At 23.4% G+C, this 26,137-nt stretch overlaps 2 protein-coding genes and 1 long non-coding RNA gene across 3 annotated transcripts in view; 1 reads left to right on the forward strand and 2 right to left on the reverse strand.

Moving 5' to 3' along the window:
• LOC126909308 (uncharacterized) overlaps window positions 1-26,137 on the reverse strand; it is a 200,797-nt gene that overhangs the window by 147,377 nt on the left and 27,283 nt on the right. The window lies entirely within an intron of this gene.
• Window positions 1,982-12,111, forward strand: LOC126908086 (solute carrier family 12 member 9). Its single transcript, XM_050689960.1, has 14 exons — window positions 1,982-2,699; window positions 2,789-2,923; window positions 3,049-3,183; window positions 4,041-4,246; window positions 4,309-4,525; window positions 4,590-4,859; window positions 4,931-5,138; window positions 6,246-6,444; window positions 7,091-7,330; window positions 10,195-10,343; window positions 10,404-10,601; window positions 10,660-10,900; window positions 11,617-11,681; window positions 11,750-12,111. Exons 1-14 carry the CDS (start codon window positions 2,417-2,419, stop codon window positions 11,940-11,942), a joined length of 2,739 nt encoding a protein of 912 aa, XP_050545917.1. The 5' UTR covers window positions 1,982-2,416; the 3' UTR covers window positions 11,943-12,111.
• On the reverse strand, window positions 21,846-23,137 carry LOC126908691 (uncharacterized). The gene is made up of 3 exons (XM_050690996.1): window positions 22,945-23,137; window positions 22,756-22,873; window positions 21,846-22,455 (listed from the first exon to the last, which is right to left on the reverse strand). The coding sequence occupies exons 1-3, from the start codon at window positions 22,960-22,962 to the stop codon at window positions 21,947-21,949; spliced, it is 645 nt and encodes a 214-aa protein (XP_050546953.1). The 5' UTR covers window positions 22,963-23,137; the 3' UTR covers window positions 21,846-21,946.

Consider the following 26,137-nt stretch of genomic DNA (forward strand, 5'->3'; position numbering starts at 1 on the left):
ATGATAAAAATAATTATTTATTTTTTGTTAAAAAGTTTTCATACTTGAAGTTAAAACTTATGTGTTATGAATAAAAACTCAAATTATTTTTATGATTTATACATTGGTTGAATCTTATAAAACAAATCTTGAATTATTATTTTTTTATGGGATCTTGTTTAAACTGTAATCAGAACAAAATACTGTACTTTATGAAATCAAAATTATAACTAAAATTTAAAAGAATTGATAATCACAGTTGTATTTATGATTATGTATAGTAAATTTTTGTTTATTTTATAGTTTTATTATACATTATTGATTTTTAATTAATTATTTATTTATTTGTTTTGGTGCTGATTACTTATAATTTCTTTTAAAATAAATTTTCATTAAAAATAATCCATAATAAATCAAACATTATTCACAATTGTTAACTTTTTTTTATCAGAAAGTGATATTAAAATTATACAAATTTGTTTGTACATATACTTAGTTTGAGGGTTCATTGATTTATTATGTCATCATTCGAGAATATACTAAAAATCTTTGTAAAATTAACTGTTCATTCTATTAAAGTATTTATAATATGCATAATAAATAATATAACCAAACAAATAAATTGTAAAACATTAATTTAATATTACCACTTTGTTGAGTTTTTTATACATTAAAATATGTTTATTATATACATGTATAAATAATGTATTGCTTTTGTTTATACCAATTTGTTTTGTGACTTTAGTTAAATTGTTTTCCTTTGTCTACTTTATTTTTTAATGTGTTTATTTTATTGTTTCAATTTTATTATTTTAATTAACTTAGAAAAATAATGACAAATAGCACATTCTTAAATGTAGAAAATTTTGTTATTTTTTTCTATTCTATGATTTATTTGATTGTTGAAAATAATAATTTAATTTTTAATTGCGTTTAAGTAAACTTTGTACAAAAAATTAGCGCAATAAATAATTTAATTATACTTTTGTTTTTATTTTTTGGTTATTTCCTATTTATTTATAAATGTTATTTTAATAACTAAAATAATTAGCCCTTATTTGTCTTTAAAAACACATCGAGTAAAGAGATAGATTAAAAATAAAAAAATATATAAATATTATCAATTTTATATTATATTGGTTTCCTACAAGATTGATTGTAAATATTTACCCATTATTTTTATTATTTAAAAAAAAATACACATAATAACTGTTAATTTTTAAACTCTTTGAGGTGACACGTTAAGGGATTTTTCTAGAACACTCAAGTTTATTCAACATTTTATTTACCATACCTTTAAAAAGTGAAACAATTTTCAAAGTTTTGAAAGTTGGTCAAATATGGACCACCTAATGGACAGCCATAAAAAAACACAGTGTTCTTTACCTTTTTAACTTTGCATTGAAGCTAATTTTCTAATATAAATAAGCAATCTTATTTAATATAAAAAGGGGATTATTAATTAAAATGTTATTTTTCTAATTAATAACCGTTTTCTTAGAATTAATAAATACATTTATTAATATAACGAACTTTAAAAAAATATGGTTATTATATTGATGAACGCGGGTTCATAATATTAATCATAATGTTTATCTGTTTATAATAGCCACTAGATTTTTCTTAAAATAATAATTATGTTAAAAAAATTATTATTTTTTTTTGTTTCATAAATTTTGCGATTTATTAATTATTAATTACCTTTTTAATTCATCCTTACACCTCGTAATATTAACTTTATTTTTTTTTTAAATCAACATATATATATATATATATATATAAGTATTTTATAAAATAATAAATGATTTAATTAAGAAAATTACTGGCCGATAACAACTTCGTATATATCAAAATTTTTTTGCTAATTAGTATCAATGCCTAGTTATTATTAATGATTGGCAAATATTAGATCTCTTAGTTATCTAACATCATAAGCATATCAATTCTTATCGGTAATTGATTTTTACGGTCCTATTAATTTTAATAAAAAGATTTTAAAAAAATTGACATTATTGGTTAAAAAAAATTATAATAAAAATGTTAATAATTTGTTACAACTGAAAAGTGTTCAGTAAAAAGGTTTTAATTATTTCAATTAATGAATAATTTTAAATAATGGCGGCGTCCAAAAACGTCAAAAGATTTGTGATCCAGAATTTATCAAATCAAAAATGTTATGCAACCTTCACTGATAACGATTTAAAAAAGACAGACATCATCAATTTTTTTATAAAACAATAGGAGTTTGTATTTTTAATCTATTTGTTTAGTCATAATTATTTTTTTTATTGATTAAGAATGATTAGTAATTATTCTCTTTAAAAGTCATATGTGTAGCTAAATGTCACAATTTTTAATTTTGTGTCAAATATTTTGTTATATTGTCAACCAAATTTGTAAAAAAATTAGTATGTTATAATAGCATTCTCCTGCTAGTATGATGAATTCCTCTGATGCTAATTCATCATCAACCAGTGTATCATATGCTGGAAATCCTGGAGAAAGAATACCATTAGTTAATCGTCGCCGACAGATTTTGGATTATTTTTCACGTATGCTTTCAATCAAAAATAGTAATGTAGATGAGTCATCCAAAAATGGTTATGTTGAATTTGGAAGTATTAATGAAGCAACAAGTGGACGCACATTAGGACTTTTTTCTGGAGTGTTTGCTCCTGTATGTCTATCTATGTTCAGTGCTTTACTATTTCTCCGAGTGGGTATGAACTGGACTTAATAAGCCAAATGATTGTCAAATATTTATCAGTAGTATGTGTATCTATTATAACTATTATTTTTAAATATATAGGATTTGTTGTTGGTAATGCAGGTTTAATTGAAACCCTTTTTCAATTTGCCATAGCTTATGTGATAATTGTTTTTACTGTGATGTCTGTTTGTGCAATATCAACCAATGGTGCTGTTGAAGGCGGTGGTGCTTATTGTATCCTTTTACTAGTATAATTTAGTCTAACTAAGATTTTCCGACAAAATGTTTTTTTTTTATATTTAACAATTAATTGATTTATTAAACAATACTCATCAAAATACTTCCTTATAAAAACACAGTTATGATAAGTAGGACATTAGGACCTGAACTTGGAGGATCCATTGGAACATTATTTTTTTTTGCAAATATAGTAAGCAGTGCACTATGTATAGTAGGATGTGTAGAAGGTCTCATAGACAATTTTGGTGAAGCAGGTATAGTTAAATTGTCAACAGTTTGAATCCATTAAAATGCTCTAACCTTGAAAACATCTATCGAAAAATTTAAAACTAGTTCATATTTTATTTTTAAACTTGATTGTTTAAGTTTCATTTTTATAATATGTGTTAATAAGGATTTTAAAGAATTAAAGTTTAAAAAAAAAAATACATTTTTTTCAAATTGTAAAAAATTAAAGTAATTCAATTATAATTTTAATTATAAAAATCTTAATAAAAACATTTTTTAGTTTAATTAAACAAATTTATATAGCCTACATTGAATCATGAGTTAGAAGTAAATCGATAGCCATTTTTCTTCTTTAATATCCAATAGAAAAAAAATTATTTCCTTCCTATTTAATACTACTATTTTAAAAATCTATAATATGAAATTTTGATACTTAATTAAAAACAAAAAAATATTGTACATTATCGTTTGTAGTGCAGTATTTATTTTTCTGTTTACTAATTAAAATAGTTTTAATAATTTAATCATATTTAACGTCCTCTTTAAGTTATTGATTCTGCCAGAAAGGATTGATAAACCTACATAGTCTAAGGAATCAAACCAGGAACCTATGCATTGAAGCATGACATATTATCAACTGAGTTTGGTAAACAAAAATTTAAGTTTTGGTATTTTATAACTAGTTGGTTGTCTGTTTTTAGTTAGTTAACTAAGTGTAAATATTACAAACAAATAAGTTGAATGTAAAATATATATTAAAATTTTATATATTATCAAGTTTGAAAAGTTTTCAAATTGATATTTGTTTTTGTGTACTTCCACTTACTATTTCTTTCTTGGAATCAAAAACCTTTGAATAATTACAATTGTGTTTTTTTTTCAGGCTATTTAATGCCAAAAGATAGTTATATTCTAAATGACGGACATTGGTGGAGATTTACATATGCAACCTCATTAAATTTTTTTAATTTATTGATTTGTTTAATTGGGGCATCATTATTTGCTAAAACAACTTTAACCATATTTGCTATTGTTGTAATATGTTTATTATCTGCAATATTAAGTTTTTTCTTTAAACCTCCATTACAAGTAAAAATAAATAGTTGAATAACTGTAATATCTTTAATTAATATTTATTTAATATTTGTTAGATTGAAGTTCCAGCAGCAAATATTTTTGTTAATCAAACTACCAATCATACAGTTTTGTTGAACTATACTGGATTAAGTTTGGCTACTTTAACTGAAAACTTAAATCCAGCATTTGGTTTTGATTACACTTCTAATAATATAGCAGTTACTTTTTCATCTGTTTTTGGTGTATTATTCTGTGGAGTTACTGGAATTTTGGCTGGAGCTAATATGTCTGGTAAGTTTAAACTATAGAAACTAGAATTAAAAAATATAGAAATTAATTTTGATTAAATTTACAGGAAATTTAAAAAATCCATCTTACAGTATACCCAGAGGAACATTAGGAGGAGTTTTGTTTACTTTTACATCATATGTTAGTTTATCCATATTTATAGCAGCTACATGTTCTCGAGAGCTACTTCAGCAAAATTATGTGTTTTTAATGCCAATTAACATTTGGCCTCCTTTTATTTCTATTGGTATACTAACAGCAACATTTTCAGCTAGTCTCAGTTGTTTAATTGGTTCTAGCCGTGTTCTTGAAGCATTGGCCAAAGATTATATTTATGGTAAATTATTCATTAATTTTATTGTTAAAATTGGTTAAAAATAAAACAATAATAAATTAAATATTTTAAAGGACGATTATTACATTTTGTGAATTTTGGAGTTTGGCACTCTAATCCTATAGCTGCTGTAATCTTTTCTTGGATTCTTGTTCAAATTATACTGTTTATTGGATCACTTAATGCAATTGCTCAGTTAAATTCAATTTTATTTTTGCTTGCTTATGTTGCATTGAACTTGACTTGTCTTGGTCTAGATCTTACATCTGCTCCTAATTTCAGGTATCTATTTAAATATTATATATTTTATTTTATATTAAACTGAAGATTGTGAAAAAAGTAATAAGAATGCTTAAATATAAATAATTTATTTTTTATTAATTTATCATTTGTTAATATCGATTCTACCCTTTTAAAGTAACAAATGAAAAATCATAATATTTCAGATTATTATGGCACATGTTAAATAATTTATAATTGTATTATCTAAAAATGTCAAAGATATGTGCTTATTTTTCACCTATACAGGTTCTGATATATCTTATAACTTTAGATGTGCTGAATAATTTTCATTACTTTCTTTTTAAAAACTTGTTGGAGCTTAGGACTATAATGATACCAAAAAAAATATATCTTTTATTTTATTAAAAAATTACAAAAATGTTTAAAAAAGATTAAGACAACCATTTTATAGAGTGTATTATAATAAATAACTTGATAGTAAAATCTGTTTTAAATGTTTCATGGTTAAATATTAAAAGCATTTTAAATTTTGGGAAAAATTTGAATTTTATCCTATGAAATTTTAATCTATTTTATAGTATAAAGCTAAGCTCATTTGAGAAGATAGAAAAGTATTAAAAGTATATGATAAAAGAAGTACTTGTATTATTGTATTAAAAAATTTATATTGTGCAAAAATAAAGGCTTACAATTATTTTTGTAATAAAATTATTCAATGATTTTTTAAATCTTAATAAACCTATCATTAATAGTTAATAGAACATTTTTTAAATAATTTCCATTAAAATAATTATGTAAAATAATAAATATAAAATAAATAAATAAATAGTGTGATATTTATGACATGATTATAGCTCTAATTAGTTTTTAAAAAATAAAGTAATAAAAAATATACAATGCATAAAAAGTTACAGGATTTATCAGAACGTAGTTGGAAATAAGAATTCCAATCATGGATGATGGACTATTCCAAAATGGAATGCAATGTATATAATGCATATTTAACAAAATGTTTAATTTTTATAAAGGCTATATAATAAATTCAAATTTTTAGTCATGTCACTTTTTAAGCGTAGGCGCGATTTTTTCTATAATTTTTTGAGTTTTTTTATTATTTTTAACTTATAAAATTTTTATTACAAATAGGCCATCTTTCAAATATTTTTCCTGGTGGACATGTGCACTAGGTTTGTTAGGATGTGTTATTATGATGTTTGTAATAAATCCATTTTATGCTTCATCAAGTTTTGGACTTTGCTTATTGTTAATACTTTTACTTCATTTCTTTTCTCCATGCAAAGCTACAGAATGGGGTTCAATATCTCAAGCACTTATTTTTCATCAGGTATGATTTACATATAAATACGTAAATTTAAGCAAAAGTGCATTAGGCAAAATATGTAGCATAAATTATACTTCTAAACTACTCATAATTTAACTTACACTGCCATTTGATTTAACAAAAATATATGTTTGTGAAATTTTCTTAGAAATTAAGGTTAAGCAATTTTGAACTTTTAAATACACCCTTGCTGTTATATACTTCAGTTTGTAGAAAATATCACAAAACTGTACTACTTATAAACTTTTAAATTCATTTTTATATTTTTTAGCAATTTAAATAGTTTTTAAAGAAAAAAATAGTTATAGTTCATGTAACAAGTTTTGTCAAAAAAATATCTTCATCTTTTTAAATTTTATATGCTTCCTATCCCCAAATTTTCTTTAATATTGGGGAATTATAAATATTATATTATAATATATACAAGGTTGAATTAATCTAACTGACAACTTTTTTAATTTTTGATACAATTAACATTTGTTGTAATTTTTAAAAATAATTTATGTATTTTTTTATTAAGTTAAAATTGTTTTTTTTATTATTTGTTTTTAATTTTTTAAATATTGATATTTTTCATTGTAATTATATATTTTATTTACTTATACAATAATCCATTTTTATAATTTAATTATTATTGAAATATACTTAGGTACGAAAATATTTACTGCTTTTGGATCCTCGAAAAAGTCATATTAAGTTTTGGAGACCACAGATGTTACTAATGGTAGCTAATCCACGATCTTCATGTTCAACTATTACATTTATTAATGATCTTAAGAAAAGTGGTTTATTTGTATTGGGACATGTTAAAGTTGGTGAAACTGAATCTAATTTGGATTATACAGATAAAAACATGACTAGTTGGCTAACTCTAATTGATCACGTTAAAGTAATTATTTAATTCAAATATATTATTTTTAATAATATAACATAAGTTATTAAGATATTTTTGATGAAGGCTAGACATTTGTATCTTTTTCTTATGATCCTAGTGAATAACTCTTCCAGTACAAAATCTGATTCATATATCATAGATTTTAAATATTAAAATATTTAGAGCATTTTTAAATTATTTTTATAATTCAAATATATTGTTTATATTTTTGAATAATTTTAATAGTAGTTTTGTTTAAATTTTATTAAATACATTTTTTGTGCTTTCTAATCATTTAGTAATTTATATTTATTTTTAGGCGATTAACTTTATTTATTTTAATTTAAATTTTTGAATGAATTACTTAATATTTTCTTTACACATATTTATTGATATGTACAGACTTAACGAGATTTAATTAACAACTCGTATAATATATAATACCATTAACATTTCATTGTGTTTTTTTTTTTAATAACTAATGTATTCTGGAACTATGTTAAAATCATATTTTTATTATTTAAATAATAAATATAATAAAACAATTTTATTTGATTTAAATTTTTTTTATTAATTTTAAAATAAACAATTTAAAGCAATTTTTTTTTATAAAATTCATTAATGGGTGAATAACAATTATAGGACAAGTAATTATTGAGTACAAGCATTTTAATCCATAGAGTAGGTATGTAACACAGATGAATGCTTTATAAATATATACCAGCATGATCTTTACCTACTCTCACTATATACTCTGTGTATTAAAATGCTTGTAATTCAATAGTTACTCATCCTAAAATTATTATCAGTTTTTGTAAGAAAAGTGCTAAAAACTGGCTAACTGGATTATAATGTAGTTTATTATTTAATACAAATAATAAAAGTATAATTTTAACATAGTCTATAATGCATAAATTATATATAAAAAAAAAAAAATCCTTACAAAATATTAATTATATCAAAAGTTATAAAATTTGTAAATTATCTTTAGTTCACCAATATATCTATCTAGTTATATTTTAATGAATTAAAATTATCTCTTCTTAAATGAAGTCGTTATAGGTCAAATTACATTGATTGAATTTCATGTAGTAATATAAAATTTAAATATAATTCTTATAACCCCTAACATAGATTTTAAGAAATTATAAGACTGATATTTGAGTAGTGGTGCATTGTTTATTTATTGTTTTAAATAGGTATACAATTTTATTAAGATGTTTAGGGTAAATATTATTAAATTTTTGAATATGTGTAAGTTTGTATATTGTTTTTTGAGTTTTAAAAGTTAATTTTTTTAATACATTTTTTATTGTAGTCATTCTTTTTAAAGAGTATTTTTAAGCCATAAAGACATTTTCTTAAGCATAAACTATGACTTTTTATTGCATTTAGTATAAGTTTTTAGTGTATAATTCTCCTTAACTTATTTATTAAATTGAATGTTTTATCTATAATTAATCTATAACCACTGTGGATTGGGGATAAGAATACATCCACGACCCCTCTGCCAATCATATGAGGTAACTAATAAGGTTGCGTCAGGTTGACAGCCGGCATAAAATTTTATCAAAAAGTATGAGGAGTCCTAAACAAAGTTTAGAGACATTGTTCCATCTCAGATGTACGCGGGTACAACAAGTGAGCGGAAATAAAGTAGTTTGAAACAGAGAAGGCCTAAAGAATAAAGTGTTTGATACCAGCCGGACAATTTGTGCGGTAGCTATTTCACCAGTCATGTACAAGTCTACCTAACGCTTGTCAATGGCGTAGGAACATCATCACTCTACTCTAGCCTGGAATTGTTTATAAGGGAGAAAGATACATACATACAAAGTAAGAATAGGTACATGGAATGTTGGAACATTAACTCGTAGAAGTAGAGAATTAGTAGAAGTATTGAAGAGGAGAAAAGTTAACATTTGTTGTGAGCAGGAAACTAAGTGGTAGGGAGAGAAAGCTAGGGAAATAGATGAGGGTTATAAAATAATATATTCAGGAAAGACCAATACAAAGAATGGTTTAAGGATAATAATGGATGAGGAGATGAAAAGTAAAGTAGTAGAAGTAGTTAAGAAAAGTGACAGAATTATAGTCGTAAAATTAATTTTTGAGGAAAAAGTGTTGAATGTAGTAAGTGCCTATGCACCACAAATAGGATGTGATGAAATAGACAAGAAAGTGTTTTGGAGAGAGATGTATGAGGTAATACAAGGAATACCAGGTAATGAGGATACGGTTATTGGTAGAAATTGAATGGACATGGTAATGAGAGGAGAAGATATGTACATGAAGAGTACATGGAGGGTATGGTTTTAGCGGGAAGAATGAGGCTGGAAAAAGAATCCTGGATTTCACAGTATCATATGATCTTGCTGTGGTTAATACTTATTTTAGAAAGAGGAGAAAATATTATATAACTTATTAGAGTAAGAGTAATAGATCACAGATTAATTATTTTATGTAGAAGAGAGAGAGTATAAAGCGAATAAAACATTTTAAAGTTCTCCCAGGCGAGAGTGTAACTTCACAACCTAGACTGATGATAATTGAGTTGTGGTGTAGTTGGAAGGGAATTTACAAAAAAAAAAAGAACACAGAAGGAAAATCGAGAATTCGGTAATAGAAATTAAAAGGGGAAAATGAAAAAGAGTTTTTAAAGACGATAAAGGGAAGGACAGTGTGGAATGTTGAGGAAAACATAATTGATGTGTGGGATAAATTTGTTAGATGTGTAAAAAATATTGCAAAGGAGATTGTTAGTGAGAGTAAAAGTTCACTTAATATGATAAGTAATGGTAACTTGGGATGTTCATATAGAAAAATTTATTTAGATAATATTTTTTATAATGAATTAATAAAAATTGGTATTTTTATAGGTTAAGGCATTTGTAGAATTAACTGTCGCAAAAAGCGTACGAGAAGGATTACATCATCTTGTAAGACTTTCTGGTATGGGAGCTATGAAACCTAATACCGTAGTTTTTGGTTTTTATGATGATCAAGTTCCGCTGGACTATTTTAATAGGTAGGTATATTGTAAGATAATAATTAAGTTGAAAAGGATAATTATTTTAATCTATTGCAGATTAGATTCAGCTTATAAAACTGTTGTATTTCAAGGAGTCACAGCAAATGGTGAAATATTTCCCCTTAGATCACCAAATAGTGGTAAACATTTGACTGCATCAGAATTTGTGTCAATGATATGTGATATTAATTTAATGAATAAAAACATATGTATATGTAGACACTTTGATCTTTACAATAAAGCTGATATAAATAAGTAAGATTAATTGTATTATTCCTTAAATAACTGTTAATTTTTATTTATTAATTAATAGAAATACAAAATATAAGTACATTGATGTATGGCCAGTGAACTTTTTTGGGCCATCCTTGAATGACGCTTATGATACTTCTAGTTTGTTTATGTTGCAATTAGCATGTATTATTAAAATGATAGCTGTCTATAAAAAACACATTTTACGTGTTCATTTATTGAATAGTGTTGATGTACATAGTCAAAGAGTACAATTGAAAGCACTTTTAAACAAACTTAGGATAAAAGCTGTTATAAATGAAGTAAGTAAAAATCAAAGAAATTATTAAAGATATAAGAATTTTTCTTACTAAGATGATTACTCATATTTATGTCCCTATATTATAATATTATTATATTATGATCGTTCCTAATGACATATTTACAAATTGTTATCAAATCTATTTTTTTGATAACATTAAAAGTAATAATTAAATTTTTCCTTATTCTTTTTGAGAGGATTGATATAGTAAAATATAAAATCAATTTTTTTAATAATACAATAATATTATTATCCATAATTCCTAAATTATATTTAATAAAATACAAATCTCAAAATGTAATTATTACAATTACAAAGCTTCATTATATATTAAATTAAACTATCTACTTGGATATTAAACTGTGTATGAAAGTTACTATAATAAGGCTACTCTTTACTTATGTTTTCATAGATATTACATAGGTTTAAATTACCATTTTTTTTAATACTATTTTTAAAATTTTATTATTGTGTTAATGGTATAGTAGTCAAACCTACTTTTTATTATAGCTGTAAGAAATAAATTAATGTAAATTTAAAAAATATAGGAGTATTGTTGTGTTTAATATAACAATTTAAGTATTTTAATTAATAAAATTTATTTAAAATAGTTACTTATTTTTTTTACTAAAACTCCTTTATTATTAAATTCTTTACTATTTCTAGCATACTTAATATTACTAAATTGACTTACTGTAAAAAATTGATTTATTTTAGGTTTCTGAATGGTCACAAGTAGAAGTAACAACAATAAAAAGTGATAGTAAATTGTATATATCTAGGTATATTCTATGAACTATTATAATTATATTTGATTTTAATGTTCCAATATTTTCATTTTTTATTTTAGTGTCAATCAATTAATTAGAAATCAATCTGCTGAAACAGCTTTAAGTTATATTTATCTACCATTACCTAAAGAACTTAATGGGTCAGAATTACAAAATGTGAATTATTTAAATGCTTTGACAGAACTAACCAACAATTTACCCCCTACAATTCTGGTACATGGAGTAAGCGCTGTTACTTCTACCACTTTATAATCATTACAATCATCTGACAAAATGTATAAAACATATCAGTATAATTTGTGTTATATAACAATATATCTGATTTTTAAATCATATTTTCCATTATTAGTTGTTTATGTAAGATAAAATGAAATGTATGATTGTATAACAATATTATTTAATGAAAATACAAATTATATTTTTAAAAAAAATTTTTCAATGACTTCATAATTTTTTTTTTTGTACATAAAGATTGTAATTATGTAGTTGTGTAATTTTGAAATTACGTTTACTTTTAAATGAATAAATTAAAAAAGGGCAATTTTCACTCTATTTCCTGTTTGTACATGAATTAAATTGATGGGTAAAAATAATTCAAATATATGAAGACCTCCACATTAAAATCTTTGTTTATTAAATAAACAAAGGTTTGTAGGGAAACAAAAAGTAATTTGGTCATCCATTTAATTTTAATACTAAAATTTTTAAGAATTTTTGTATTACTTTAGTAACATCTATGAGTAATAATTTAAAAGAATTATTAGGTAATCCTAAAATTAAATTAGAAGTAGGCCAAAATAAATACTATGTGTGACAATTGTAATAAATATTATGTAGAATAAACAAAAAGAAATATAGGGGTTTAAAGAACAATTATGAAACATTAAAAATCAAGAATTTGAAAAATCTGTGTATTTGTATGTGTAAAAAATGTATTTTATAAAACAATTTTAGCTTTGATGCGAAGCTAAGAAGGTATTGGTTTTAATATGATGTGTTTTTTTTTTGTGTCTGTTACCACTTTTTCTCAGCTCTCACCGGACCGATTTCTTTCAATGATACGTCATAAGATCACAAATCAAATCTAGTCGAAGATATTACCCTCAAAAATTCAAAAAATTTTCCTCGTTCCCCGTAAATGGGGAAAACCGATAAAAAAATTACAAATTCAAAAATTGCTAATTTTCGAAATTTTTTCAATTTTTTTTTTTTTAAAACTACCATAACTTTTTGAAAAATGAACAAATCCATATATTTTTTTTTATAGATGCATAATATCATTACCTATCATTTGGTATATTTTTTTTTGTAAATCTAACACTTAACCTGCCCACAGAGAGGGATTTCAAATGACAACTTTTTCAACTTAACTTTTGTAGGTATTCTGGAAAGTCTAACACTTTTATATATATCTTAAATTAAAGATAATGTAATATACTTTATCATGAAAAAAAAAAAATAAATAATTTTTATTTTAGCGAAATCAGATAGTTAAAGGTTTCAAAAAATACTATGAATTATTTTTTATAGTCTGAAAAACCTTTTGATTAAAAACAATTTAATTTTTTTTGCTATACATCTATTAATAGTCAGATATAATCCAATTCTTAATAGATAAATGACAAAATCAAATAAAAACCTTTATCAGACGAAATTTTCCAAAAAATGCATCAAAAAAATATTTTATTAAACAATTACACGAGTATTAAAAAAAAATCAAAATATAAATTTAATTTTAACACTTTCTTACTTTAATTTATGAAGACTATGATATTGCTTTTCTTTTTTTTGGAATTTCATAAATAACAACATTAATGTTTAAATATAATTTCAAACTATTCTACAGTATTTTCCAGAAATTATACTAACTTCAGTAAAACAGTTTAATTATTTTATGAATAAAACTTTTTAACAAAAAATTAGTTTAAATAGTTTATAATTATAATTACAAGAAAAATGTCAAGGTCTCATTTTAAGTAGTATAATGAATTATAATTATTATGTATATATAATTATAAATTATGAATTTTTTAAATCAGTAAAGTTGAGATGGACTTATAATAATGAGAATCTAATATAATCGAATAATTTAGATTGAAATTTTTAATAATAATATTTGAAAAAACCCATTTTTTCTCACTAATCTAATTATAACTTTAGAAGAAATTAAAATTATTTTTACACGACGATTTCACATAAAAGAATAATAGTCAAACAAAAGTATTTTTTAATATTGTAGTACTTATTAACGCTTTTATTTGATAGAGGTTTGAAAAATGCAATCGTCCCAGAACATTTTCAAGAATTGAATAACAAATTGTATTACTTGCGTGGATGATCTCTTTCAAACCATTTTTGTACTTAGTTTTTTCATTGAATTTTCATAAAACGCATATCCAAAGAGTTCTTATTGTCTTTTATATATTGTATTAACGTTTCATTAGGATCAATGTGTTTTTTAATGAATTAAAACAAAATGAAAAAATAATAATTAAGTTTTACAGAAATTTTATGATTTTTGATTTCAAGTTTAAGTAGCTAATAAAAAAAATATAGTTTTTCTTTTTCTAATCATAAAATTTATCAGAAATATCTTTAATTTTAAATTTTGGTGTTCACTCGTGACTTGAGAATGCCCCAATAAAAAAAGTCTCACGATATAAGTCACAGATGTAATATCTGGTAGGTCACTCTTGATCACCACAGTATCTTTTGAAATCAACGCAATTTACAATTTTTAGGTAAGAAAGCGACTTGACATAACTCACTACTTTTTTAGATTATTCAAAGCAATTTATTACTGTACTGAAAAAACAACCTTTCGTAATACAAATTAACGATATTTATTAATCAATACTTACCAAATTTGCATTGCCAGTGCCAATGAAAATATATTGGTTCAATGTACTTTTTTCGTTGTTTCAATGAACAACCATTTATTAATCATGTAATAAAAAAAGAAAGAAAGGTTATAAAGGAAAGCAAATAAAATAAAATTTTTAAAGTTAATTTTTTGTGGAAAAATTGCCATTTTGACACCCGCCCTATGGGTTGGTAAAGGGTCAAATGTTCACAAAAATATATTAAATAATAGGTAAATGCCTAAGGTATCTATAAAAAAAAGTGTTTATTGATTTGTTCATTTATTACTTATGTGATTATTTTAAACTAGTCTGATAAAAATACATAAAAAGTGTATTGATAAAAACCTAATATAATTACTAAAGGAATTCTGTTCCTTTCTGAAAACTGTTGTACATTTACAACTAGTGCAAGAGTGGTCTGGCATATACTATATACTACAAAAATAATTAAGTATATTTATTTTACCCATATTTCAAACATCACGGAGTTCAACTTATATTTCACAAAAGATTTATAATGTGTAAAGCTATATTATAAAAAGTAAAAAAATAATTAGGAAATTGGAAAAATTAAGGACTACTAGAATTATTGTTTAAATAAATAAAATCGATGAAGTTTGTACGAAGTTAACCAGTCTAGTCCAATCTTTAAGTGGTTTGTCTGTGTGGTCAATACAAATTAACTCTCTTTTGATGATAGAGAATCCTCTTCTGGTTCCTATACTATTCGAGGTATTTATTGACACGACTCACAGTCAGCACAAGCTTAGATAACTACTGGTACGAGTGGCGTTATTAATACTTGAAGTGTGATTCTTAATCATTATAATCTCTATTTCAATCTATTATTATATTAAGAAATTTTCAAACTTCACTTTGTTTTTCTATATTTTACATCTTCTTATAAAACCCTCGTACTCATAAAAAATTATTGTTTCATTTTGTTTAATAAACATATAACTCATCATCAACATACAACAATCATCCTCATCCATTTACAAAATCCCACAGATAAATGTTGTATTTTTTTTTGAGTTACTGTAATCATTACAGCTAAATCATGTAATCGTTCCTTTACGAATTTCTTTTCATTCTTGGAGTCTTCTTAATAAGTGAGAACTATGACTGGAGTCAAAACTGTAAGACCATTAAAGAAAATTACAATAAATAAAATTTCATCAAGTTGATGAGTAAAATTGTTAATCATTCTATGTGGCAATTTTTTATTAAACAAAATTATGATTATTGCGTTAGAAAGTTATATTATAAATTAGAAATAAAATAGATTTTATTTTTTAGCACTTATTAAACGCATTATTTCTCCAATTAAAAAATAATTATAATAATTAAAATTTATTACTTACTTTGATGAAGTATTCATTATTGTTTATTATTTTATCTTAAAGTTTAAAATACTCTAAAGTATATTTTTGCGTTGTCTGAAAGACTTTTTAATATGATACTACGATATGAAATTGATGTAATTTTATAGTAAACCTCCAGCCCACTGTAAATTTCTTTAATGCTCAAGGTTTTACAATGCACTTTCGAATTTTAGGAGTGTTATGTACCATAAATATGATTAGTTTACATCAGTATTTGTAATTATAAAAGAGTAATAAACAAATGCATTTATATTTATATAATATACAAGTTACATTTGATCATAAAAAGTGAAGAACATAGGTGCAATTTGATAAAATGTTCGGGAATCTAACTTAATTTCTATATAAATTTACATGTAATTTTTATCATTTTCTGGAACCTGAGACAGAATAATCTTAGAAATTGGAAAATGTTCAATATTTTACAAATATTGTTTTCACAATATTATAATAATTTTTATATAAGTACTGAATGCATGTTTATTTGTTTTGAACCTTGGACCCATTAACTTTGTTCAACTTTTTTGTTACAATTTCTGTAAGATTAATTAAATAGATACATCGATGTATATTTCACAAACAAACAATTTAAGTACAATTTCTAAAGTTTGTTCAGCTTTTTTAAATAGAAGATTGTGCTGGAGATAAAGAATTATTAAATAAATACTTTGACAATCTATTAAAATTAACAATAAATTATTTGATTAATAAAATTATATTAAATAATAAAAAAAAATTAAACTCTTCACTCTCTTTTTTATTTAAAGAAAACAATTATTTTTAATTTATACAGCTTAAGAGCAAAAAATACATTTATAAATGTTCTTAAAAGTTAATAGTAATTCATTTGTTTTAATTGACTTATCGAATTTTAATTTTTATACAATATATATATTATATGTATTTAAGGTATATAGAATATAAACATGGTAATTTTTAAATATAGGGTCATGTGGGGTAGATGGAAATTGGGGCAAAAGGAAAAAAATATTATTTAAAATAAATTATTAGTGATTATAGAATTCGGTAATATTATAACCACAGTACACATAAGGTATAATAGTGTGCAATGATAATAATATGGAAAATTTGAGGATATGTATAAATTGATATCACTCGAAAAAGTGTTTATGATTATTTTAGATTATATTTTCTGCTCAACGGCTTTTGAGAAGGGCATCTTCATCAAAAATATAAGTAGAACAGTACAGTTTGAACTAAATTGTCATTTCATATTTACTTATTTACTATACGGCCCTAAAACTAGTTTAATATCACTTTTTCTATGGAATTATATTTTTTTTGTAAAACACAAAATAAAAATCAATTGGGGTAAATGGAAATTTGATTTTCGGGTAAATGGAAATATTAATAACAAATATAATTTGAAATATTACGATCTTTATCATTTTTTTTTCAACTTCAGAGTGCGTAATTATATAAAAAAAAACATATTAACAGTTGTAGAAAATAAAATTTCATTAGAACCTTCAATGTCAAACACTTTTATGGACTAAATTTTTCCAACATCAAGTAATAATATCTCAGTAAACCCAAAAGATATAATATCTATTTTTTCAATTCAATTAATACAATATAAAACTAACAATACAATTTATGTTACAAAAGACCAAGTTCCTCGTCTTAGAGTAACAAAGTATGGTGAAGTTTTAACAAATAAAAATGTGTTAAAATAATTGGAGGAAGCAACCTCAAAGAAAAAGCTAATCAAATATCCTAGTAAACTTGGGAGACATAAGAAAGCTATTAAAGATGTAAAAAATATTGTGTTGGAACAATCAATTGATAATATTGATGATGTAGTTTATCATTCATCAGAAGATGATTGTAATGACAATTTATTAGATTTAAGTATTGAAGAAGTTTTATACAATACACCAATTGGGTCTCAAATAAAACCTGGAGTATTTCTTTTAATAGATTTTATTGGAGGGAATCGTAAGAAACAACATTTTAAGTATGTATGTTTAGTTAAACGTATAGATGAAGATGATGGGGATATTTTAGTCCGAGGATTAAAAAAAAATAATGAAATTGGAACTGATTTTTATATTTTTGAAAATGACTTGTCAGATATTATATTAGAGATGATTCTTGCAATGTTACCAATACCAACTGAACATAAGAAGAACAGAAAAACGATATAAACATTTCCTGGATACATAAATGTCGATGAAAAATAATCAGTTTAGGCACTATGTTACATACTTATTCATACATTAATTTATGTGATATATTTTGAAACTAAAAATGCTGTTAGTTTGTTATTTTGTTTATAATTTTTACTTTACATTGTTATTTTTTATGTTAAATTATTATTATCACTATTATATGAAAACAAAAGACTGTTAATATATTTTGAAAGTTTNTTATGAAAACAAAAAGACTGTTAATATATTTTGAAAGTTTATGAAATAGTAAATAAGCATTAAACTGTACTAAATTATGTTAAAATAATAAAGATTACCTAATTATTTGACTAATTTAATTGTAATTTGTGTAATTCAAACAAATTTTCATTTGCCCCATACACAATATACTATTTGGGACAAATGGAAATTTGTAGGTATCGAATATATGAAATAATATAATGATAGCTGTAACAGAACAATTTCATTTGCCCAATATGTTTGTTCAATATAACACTTGCTGTTGGAAATAGTTATTTTCATTTACCGCAGAAGTATGGGGCAAATGTAAATTTTTTATAAAAATTTATATTATTTTTTTCTCTTAAAATAATCAACTATTTTAACGTTTGATTGAAATGTTAGACACATATTGTATATAGTTAAATAGTTTTTATCTAAACCAAAATTAAAAAAAATTATTACTACATGAATCTAATAAAAGTTGTAAAACATGTAAATTTCATTTCCATTTACCCCACTTGACCCTACCTTATGATTATATTTACTTTTTTATTTAACTAAATGTGCATTAAAAGTATTTCAATAGAAAATTTAATAACCGATTGAATTAAAGATAGATATAATATTCGTATACGCCAAATAAATTTCTAACATTTCAAAATATACAAAAAAAATCTTTTCACTAATAATATATTAAATTCAATTTGTAATTTACATTTCATGTGTAAACCTTAATACTTAATCTTATTCAATTTTATCTATAGTTTTACATATATAATTTATGTATTATTTTATTATATATGGCTTTGAGTGATCCATTATTATGAAACCATTTTTTATCAGGGCTTAAAATAAATAATTTTCTTTTGTATTTATGTGATAAGTTTTAAAACGTTAAAATATTTATTTTGGTTTAAAAATATAATTTGATTAAAGTTTTTTAATAATATGTTTAAAGTTTTTAGTATTCAAAGTTTATTATTTTGATTATTGTTATGAGAACGTTAAAAAAAAATTAAGTTTTTCCAAAAAGTTTAATTTTTATTGTTTTTTTTTTAACTAAAAAAACTTAATGTTTTCGTGAAAATTCTATGTTTTTATTAGCCATCCTATCTACAATTCTGGTAATTGAGATTGGTAACTTATGTATTGATTTTTAATATTCTGATCAAATTTTTTTTTTTGTGAGTACGCAGTGCCATAAGCATATCTGGCGATTTTTTTTTGATTTTTCTAGGTGCGCCTATTATTGTTTTTATTTTATGTATGCAAGAATATCTTGATTAATGATTTTTTTTTATTTTGGATTTTAGGTCTATAACGATAATAAAAGTACCATAATATCTTTTGTCCTATTTTTAATTATTATTTATTTATACTGTAATGAGTGATGTACATTTTAATGGCAACGTGGTGACGTAATACAAATTTTTTCGGGATGTCCTAACGTTTTGTAAGGTAAGTCTAACTGTTTAAAATCGGTTGCTTATTTGAGAGGTATACCACCCCTCCAATGATCCCCTTGAAGTCTTAACATCATTTTTGAATTTATAAAAAAATTTGCAACAATTAAAAATCTAAAACAAATGGGTTTTTTTTTACTAATCTATGATACTAGATATACAATGGTTCCAAAATAATGTTTTTATTTTTAAAGAGGTGATATGATCATTTATAAAATTAAAAATATTAATTTTATCAAAAAAAAGTTAATAATAACATAATATTTATTAAATCATACTTTTACTGCTGGAATTCGAGTACTAAAAAATTTAAAATTCTAAAATTTGTACAAACAGGTCTCAATATATATATATATATGTATGTCTATACGTATACTGGACAATTTTTTTAAATTATAAAAATAATTATAATATACGTGTATACATAAATATCAATTAATTAAAATAAAAGTTATGATATCAAAATATTTTCTTAAATCTAATCTATAAAAAGTCCACCATGAAAACTCAAAAAATGTTAGTAAAAATTATTTTTTAATTTTTTGTTCAATAGTAAAAAGTAGTATGTAGTCCAAGTAAGTACTAATTGATTTAAAAAAAGTGTAAAATATAATGTAGATCAATGTTATTTGAGTTTTACAATAGATCTGTTCCACTTTTAATATTTGTTGAATAAAAAATTGGTAGCAAAAGCTATTGTCTACAACGTTTGATTATGCACTAAATAACAACATATTTATCAAAATAGTAATGATTATTAATTAATGTCATTCATATGTGCATTGTTTTTTTTAATTTAAGAAGAAATAAGCCAAATTAGTTGAATGCTAAATACAAAGAGCGTACCGAATAGACAGGAATTTTATTTCCTTGAGAGATATTACACATATTAAACGAGAAAGTTATGGTCATCAGGTATTTGACTTATAAAAAGATGTAAATAAAAGAAGTAATAATATATAAGTTATATACTGATCTTTCAAAAAAATATATAACCAATTATTTTATTATTATTTATTACTATATACAGTAAAATAATACAATATAATAATATATATATATATAATATAATAAAAAATTGAAAAATTTGCCAATGTTAAAAAAACTACTTAACACGCTTTGATTCTCTACATTTTTTTTTTCATGAAATAACTCGCAGTCTCATCCCTTGGAAATTATTTGAGAAAATCAGAAAATTTTTTTAGTTACTCTACTAGCGTTTACTAATTTCATCATCTTTTAAATAAAACTCTTATTGCCGTAAGCAATTTTCATTTAAAAACCCTAAAATTTTACCAGACTTGTCCATAGATAATCAAAAGTTATTCTGAAAAAATTTGAAACCAGTTTGTTTTTGACTGAGTCATTGCGCGGTCAGGCATGTTAAATCGCGCTAACCGATTTTTTTGTACCACTGTACTCTACGAAAACGATTATTTTTTTCATTTCGCTATGCACCATGGTATTTTATATGGTACGGAGAAGGTTTAAAATATTATTAAATTATTGTGAAGATCTCAGTCTGGAAGTTTTAGGATAAGGGTGGCCGACCCCAAGTAGTTGGAATTAAGGCGAGGAAGAAGAAGAAGAAGATTGTGAAGATCTCAGTCGTCAAATGTTAACCTTATACTCAATACTAATTAATTAATAATTCTTAAATAATGTATTATAAAATAAAATAATAAGATTTGCAACTATTTCTGGCTATCTCGTAAATAAAAATAAAAGGTTATAAAAGTATTAATTAATTTTTTTCTTTTTTATGAATACGATGTTCAATTTTTTTTTTTATTTCTTAACGTAAGTTTTGAATACCTTATATCCAGGGTGACTTTTTTATCATAACTCACTCAATTACTTATAGAATTAAAAAATTTAAGCATTTTTTTTTTCGGTTACCTTTAGTTACATATTATTCTTGAATTATTAACTATGTAACACTTTTTAAATTTATCCCTTGTGCCTTGTAAGGATGTCAACTTTGTTTTTTCAAATGGGAACGTATATTTTAAATTTAATAAAATAAATAAGTAAAAAGCTTTAATATTTATTTATTTTTATTATTTTTCATAAAAAGTGTTATAAATTAAAGTACACGTGAATATCATTTATTAAATTAATTTATTAGACATGTTTTCAAATCAATTTTTTTCATTTGCTGTAACCAGAAGCATCAGTAGAGTATAAAGCGGAGTTGTAGCCTTTAATTAAACCACTATTCCCGTTGTATAAATCATTACCGTAGTAAGAGTTTTGTCCATAACCAGAGTTGTACCCATTTGAGTAACCTCTGGTGTTATATTTTTGATCATAACCATTACCAGTTAGATAGTTGCTTCCAAAACCAATAGCGTTATTTCCAAATTTATTATAACCATTTCCTAATCCAGTAGTGCTAGAGTATCCGTTTGCGTTGTTATATCCATTAATACCATTGTAACCGTTAATACCATTATAACCATGAACACCATTGTAGCTGTTAACACCATGATAACCGTTAACACCATTGTAACCATTGACGCCATTATAACCATTATAGCCGTTGACCCCATTATAACCATTGTATCCGTTGACACCATAAGAGCTGTATCCGTTAGGATTGCTGGTGTGAGAATTTTGGTAACTGTTGTAACCACTGATGTAACTATTACTTCCATATTCTGTGTAAATAAAATAAAACAATATATAATTAAACAATAATTTAAATAATAATTAATTAATCACTCGAATAATATAATTGTGTAACTAAAAAGATAAACTTATATATTAAAGTGGTAAATTTGGATAATGATATTAATTTTTAGTAGTTTGATGTACTATAATTTTAAAGTGTTAGTTAGAATTTAAATTTGTACATTTGTGTAATTCCATAAAAATTTTAGTATTAAGAATTCTTCAACTTTAATGTTCTTGCTATGACACGAACATTGGAAAATAAATAAATGTTTAAATGTACTAACGTGGTCGACCACCAACGCTTGTTGCAGCTACATCAGGTGATCGTTTTTTTACAGCTTTTGTACCTATCTTAGACTCTTCAGCATGAATGAGAACTAATGCGGTCAAAACTGTGAACACCTTAAAATACATCATTAAGTTAGAGATTTAAAATTAAAATTTAAATATTTATCATAAAATTAATTTCTTACTTTAATAAAGGTATTCATTTTTGTTTTCTTTAAGAACTTAAAAATTTTTCTTAAAGTTGTTTGAAATACTACTGTTAAATGATACTCTAGACATCATAGCATTTGCTTTTTATAGTAAATCATCTTCCCATTCCACTTGTCTTCAAATTCTAAAATTTAATGGATTTGAAATTTTATATGGTTTTTCGATTGCCTAGAGCAAAGTGATGTATTAATTAATTTTGTATAATAAGGTAACTGTTAGTAAATACGATCGTGAAATAGCAATAAACAATTATAATTTTATTTTTATATATACAACCTATGTGACAAATAAATTAGTGAACGAACAATATTCATCACCAAACTATTAAAACTTATTTAGTTGCAAAACGATCTAGTAGATATTCAATAAAAAATAAATTAAATATTCTTTTCTTCCAATTGTAAAATGTCAAAATATCGCGTTTTCTGTAGAATGTATATCGTTATTTTATTAAATGATAAAGAAATAGGTTAACCAATTATGACTAACATTTTCTTGATATTTCATTATTTAAATAAATCTTCATAGCTCATTAAGCTCATGAAAAAAGTCAAATTGAATTCATTCAATTTTTTCAAGATGTATATTTATTATCAAAATTATAACTTGAGTTATATCGGCAACGAAAGATTTTAAATCATAATTAAAAAACTAAGTAAATATTAACAAAAGAAATTATTTAATAGTTTTGAATATTTTTATTTATAAAATAATAATTTTTAATTAATATAAAACTTAAATTATTTTTTAAAAAATGTTTTAATGGTGATGAATTATTAAAAAAATCTATTTAAAAATGTTTAAATACAGAAATAATATTGATAGTATTTTTATGAATTAATTTTTTACATTAACATAATTTTTCAGGTCAAAACTAAAACATTTTTAGAAAATAATTATTCATTTTTATGTAAATTTAAATAATTTGACGGAAATAGAAACAAACTAAATAATAAATAAGCTAATAAAAATTTATTTATCCGTTTTAAGTTCATTTCTTTTTTAAATGATAGTGATTTTATAATAGCTTTTTGGGAGTAGAAGTTAAGATGTTGTATAACACGTCATACTATGAACACTATAATATTATAGTGAACATTTTTTATATATATCACGAATTACTGAAAAATTTTACCGTTTACCAAGTATACTTATTAAGATGTAGGACAATAATATACATATTTCCCAAATTTTGGTAAATAGTATTTTTTAGCATTTTTTTGTTCTTGAACTATTATAATATACAATAATTAATAACCTAAAAAAATTTCAATTTGAAACTTATTAAATTTAGAACTCTTTTAGTATTAGGATCATTGTTCGTGTGCACATAATTTACTACTTTTACAGAAATTTTAATTACAGTCAGGTGTTTTGTGTAAAATACTTATAGCATATAATATATAATATTACTATATAAATGGATTTAGCTTGAAAGAAATGACAAGTTTTTTCGCAACTCAAATAAAAATGTTACCAATTTACTTTGCTCAGAGAAAATTTACTACATTACTTTTACGTCACAAAGTAAATTGATTCTTAAATAAATAAAACTTTAGTTTGTATGATAAATATGTTAATCTAAATCCATCCATGCTTATCGGAATAAGACTCATTATTATATTTTAATTAGCAAGATCTCATTAGTTTTCACTTATTTACACATAAGTTTAAAAGGTTACAAAAATGTTAAATTAAATAAAAATGTGTCCAAAACGGAAAAATTTACAACATTCATGGCGCCTATAAAATTATGAACATGTAACGTCAACCTATGCGGTGAGACACATTCACACCAAATTAATATTTAAAAAAAAATAAGAAAATTAAACATCGAAGATAATTTATCTATTCTATTAAGTTAGAAAAATTTATTTAAAGTTTTTAGATTAGTCATGTAAAACAAAATTACTCTAAATGACTATGTCAAATAAAATATTAAGCGTAGAAAGTGTGTAGACTTATAATTAAAATAAAATTCTATCTGATAATCGTCGAGTCGTTGACAGTTGATGTACACCAAAGCATCGTGATTAAGATGTCACTTTACTGTGTTTAGATAGGATGATCTTATACAAGGCTGTTGCCCGTACCTCATAAACTTGGGGATGATGATTTTTGAAGGGTAAAGGAATACAAAATACATGAGTTTGTTAAAGAGGGAACATGCAAGGAAAAGAGATAGTGGTTAATTACGTGGAATTTATTAAAAATATGTTAAATTAATAAAAGGCAAAATATCGTATTATTAAAAATCTCTTTTTAAATTAAAGTGAACCAGAGAAAAAAAACCATCAGATATTAATAAACATTTACAATTACAACTTTTACTGATGAGAATACGACAGAATGCCTTTTGTGTTTACTAACTAGCGTTAAACATGACGTACCACAATTTAGTTGCCAGTTTGCTCTAAGTTGACGAAATATTTCTTAATAGTTTAGTCATAAATTGAAAGACATAGGTACACCACAGTTAGATAATGCATTACTATTGATGTCACATTAACAGTAAAATAAATAATTCGATAATTTGAATGATGTTTATTTTTCCAATAGGAGACCGCAAAACGGTTCTGTATTCCCCACGCGCAAATATTTTGAGTGCCTTTTAAAAAACAATTTACCTTGTGATTATTTTCAAGGAATTATATTAAAAGAAAATTAATTTATGTTAAAAAGTTAATCAATAAAATTTAATTTGCACCACATTAAATTTATGTATTTTGATTAAATTTTGGTGTTTAAACATAAAATTGTAAATATTAATATGATTCAAATACAATTAAGATTTTTAGAATGACAATGATTTTATAATTAACTATAATTTTTATAATAACATTAAAATAATCATTTGCATAGTTAACATTTTTTTTTTTTAATTATAGTTATTTTTCTAAAAAAACGTTATTTCCAAATTTTACAATTATTTGTAAAACAAGTTGAAACAAATGATTAGATGTGTTTTATAACCATTTTGTTCAATAAAATGTTGAATATCATTAATATAAATACGTGTTTATTTCACATTTTTAATCGAAGACATACAGTTTTAGTTAATCTTCTCTAATAAATCTATTATAATTACCGTCGCCTACAACGCTGCTAACCTTTAAAAAATCCTAAAAAAGGATTGCGCCGGACATCGGCGTCGTCGACGCCAGCGAA

Source organism: Daktulosphaira vitifoliae, unplaced genomic scaffold, assembly GCF_025091365.1.
Source record: "Daktulosphaira vitifoliae isolate Bord-2020 unplaced genomic scaffold, ASM2509136v1 Scaffold_1, whole genome shotgun sequence".
In the NCBI taxonomy this organism is placed as follows: domain Eukaryota; kingdom Metazoa; phylum Arthropoda; class Insecta; order Hemiptera; family Phylloxeridae; genus Daktulosphaira; species Daktulosphaira vitifoliae.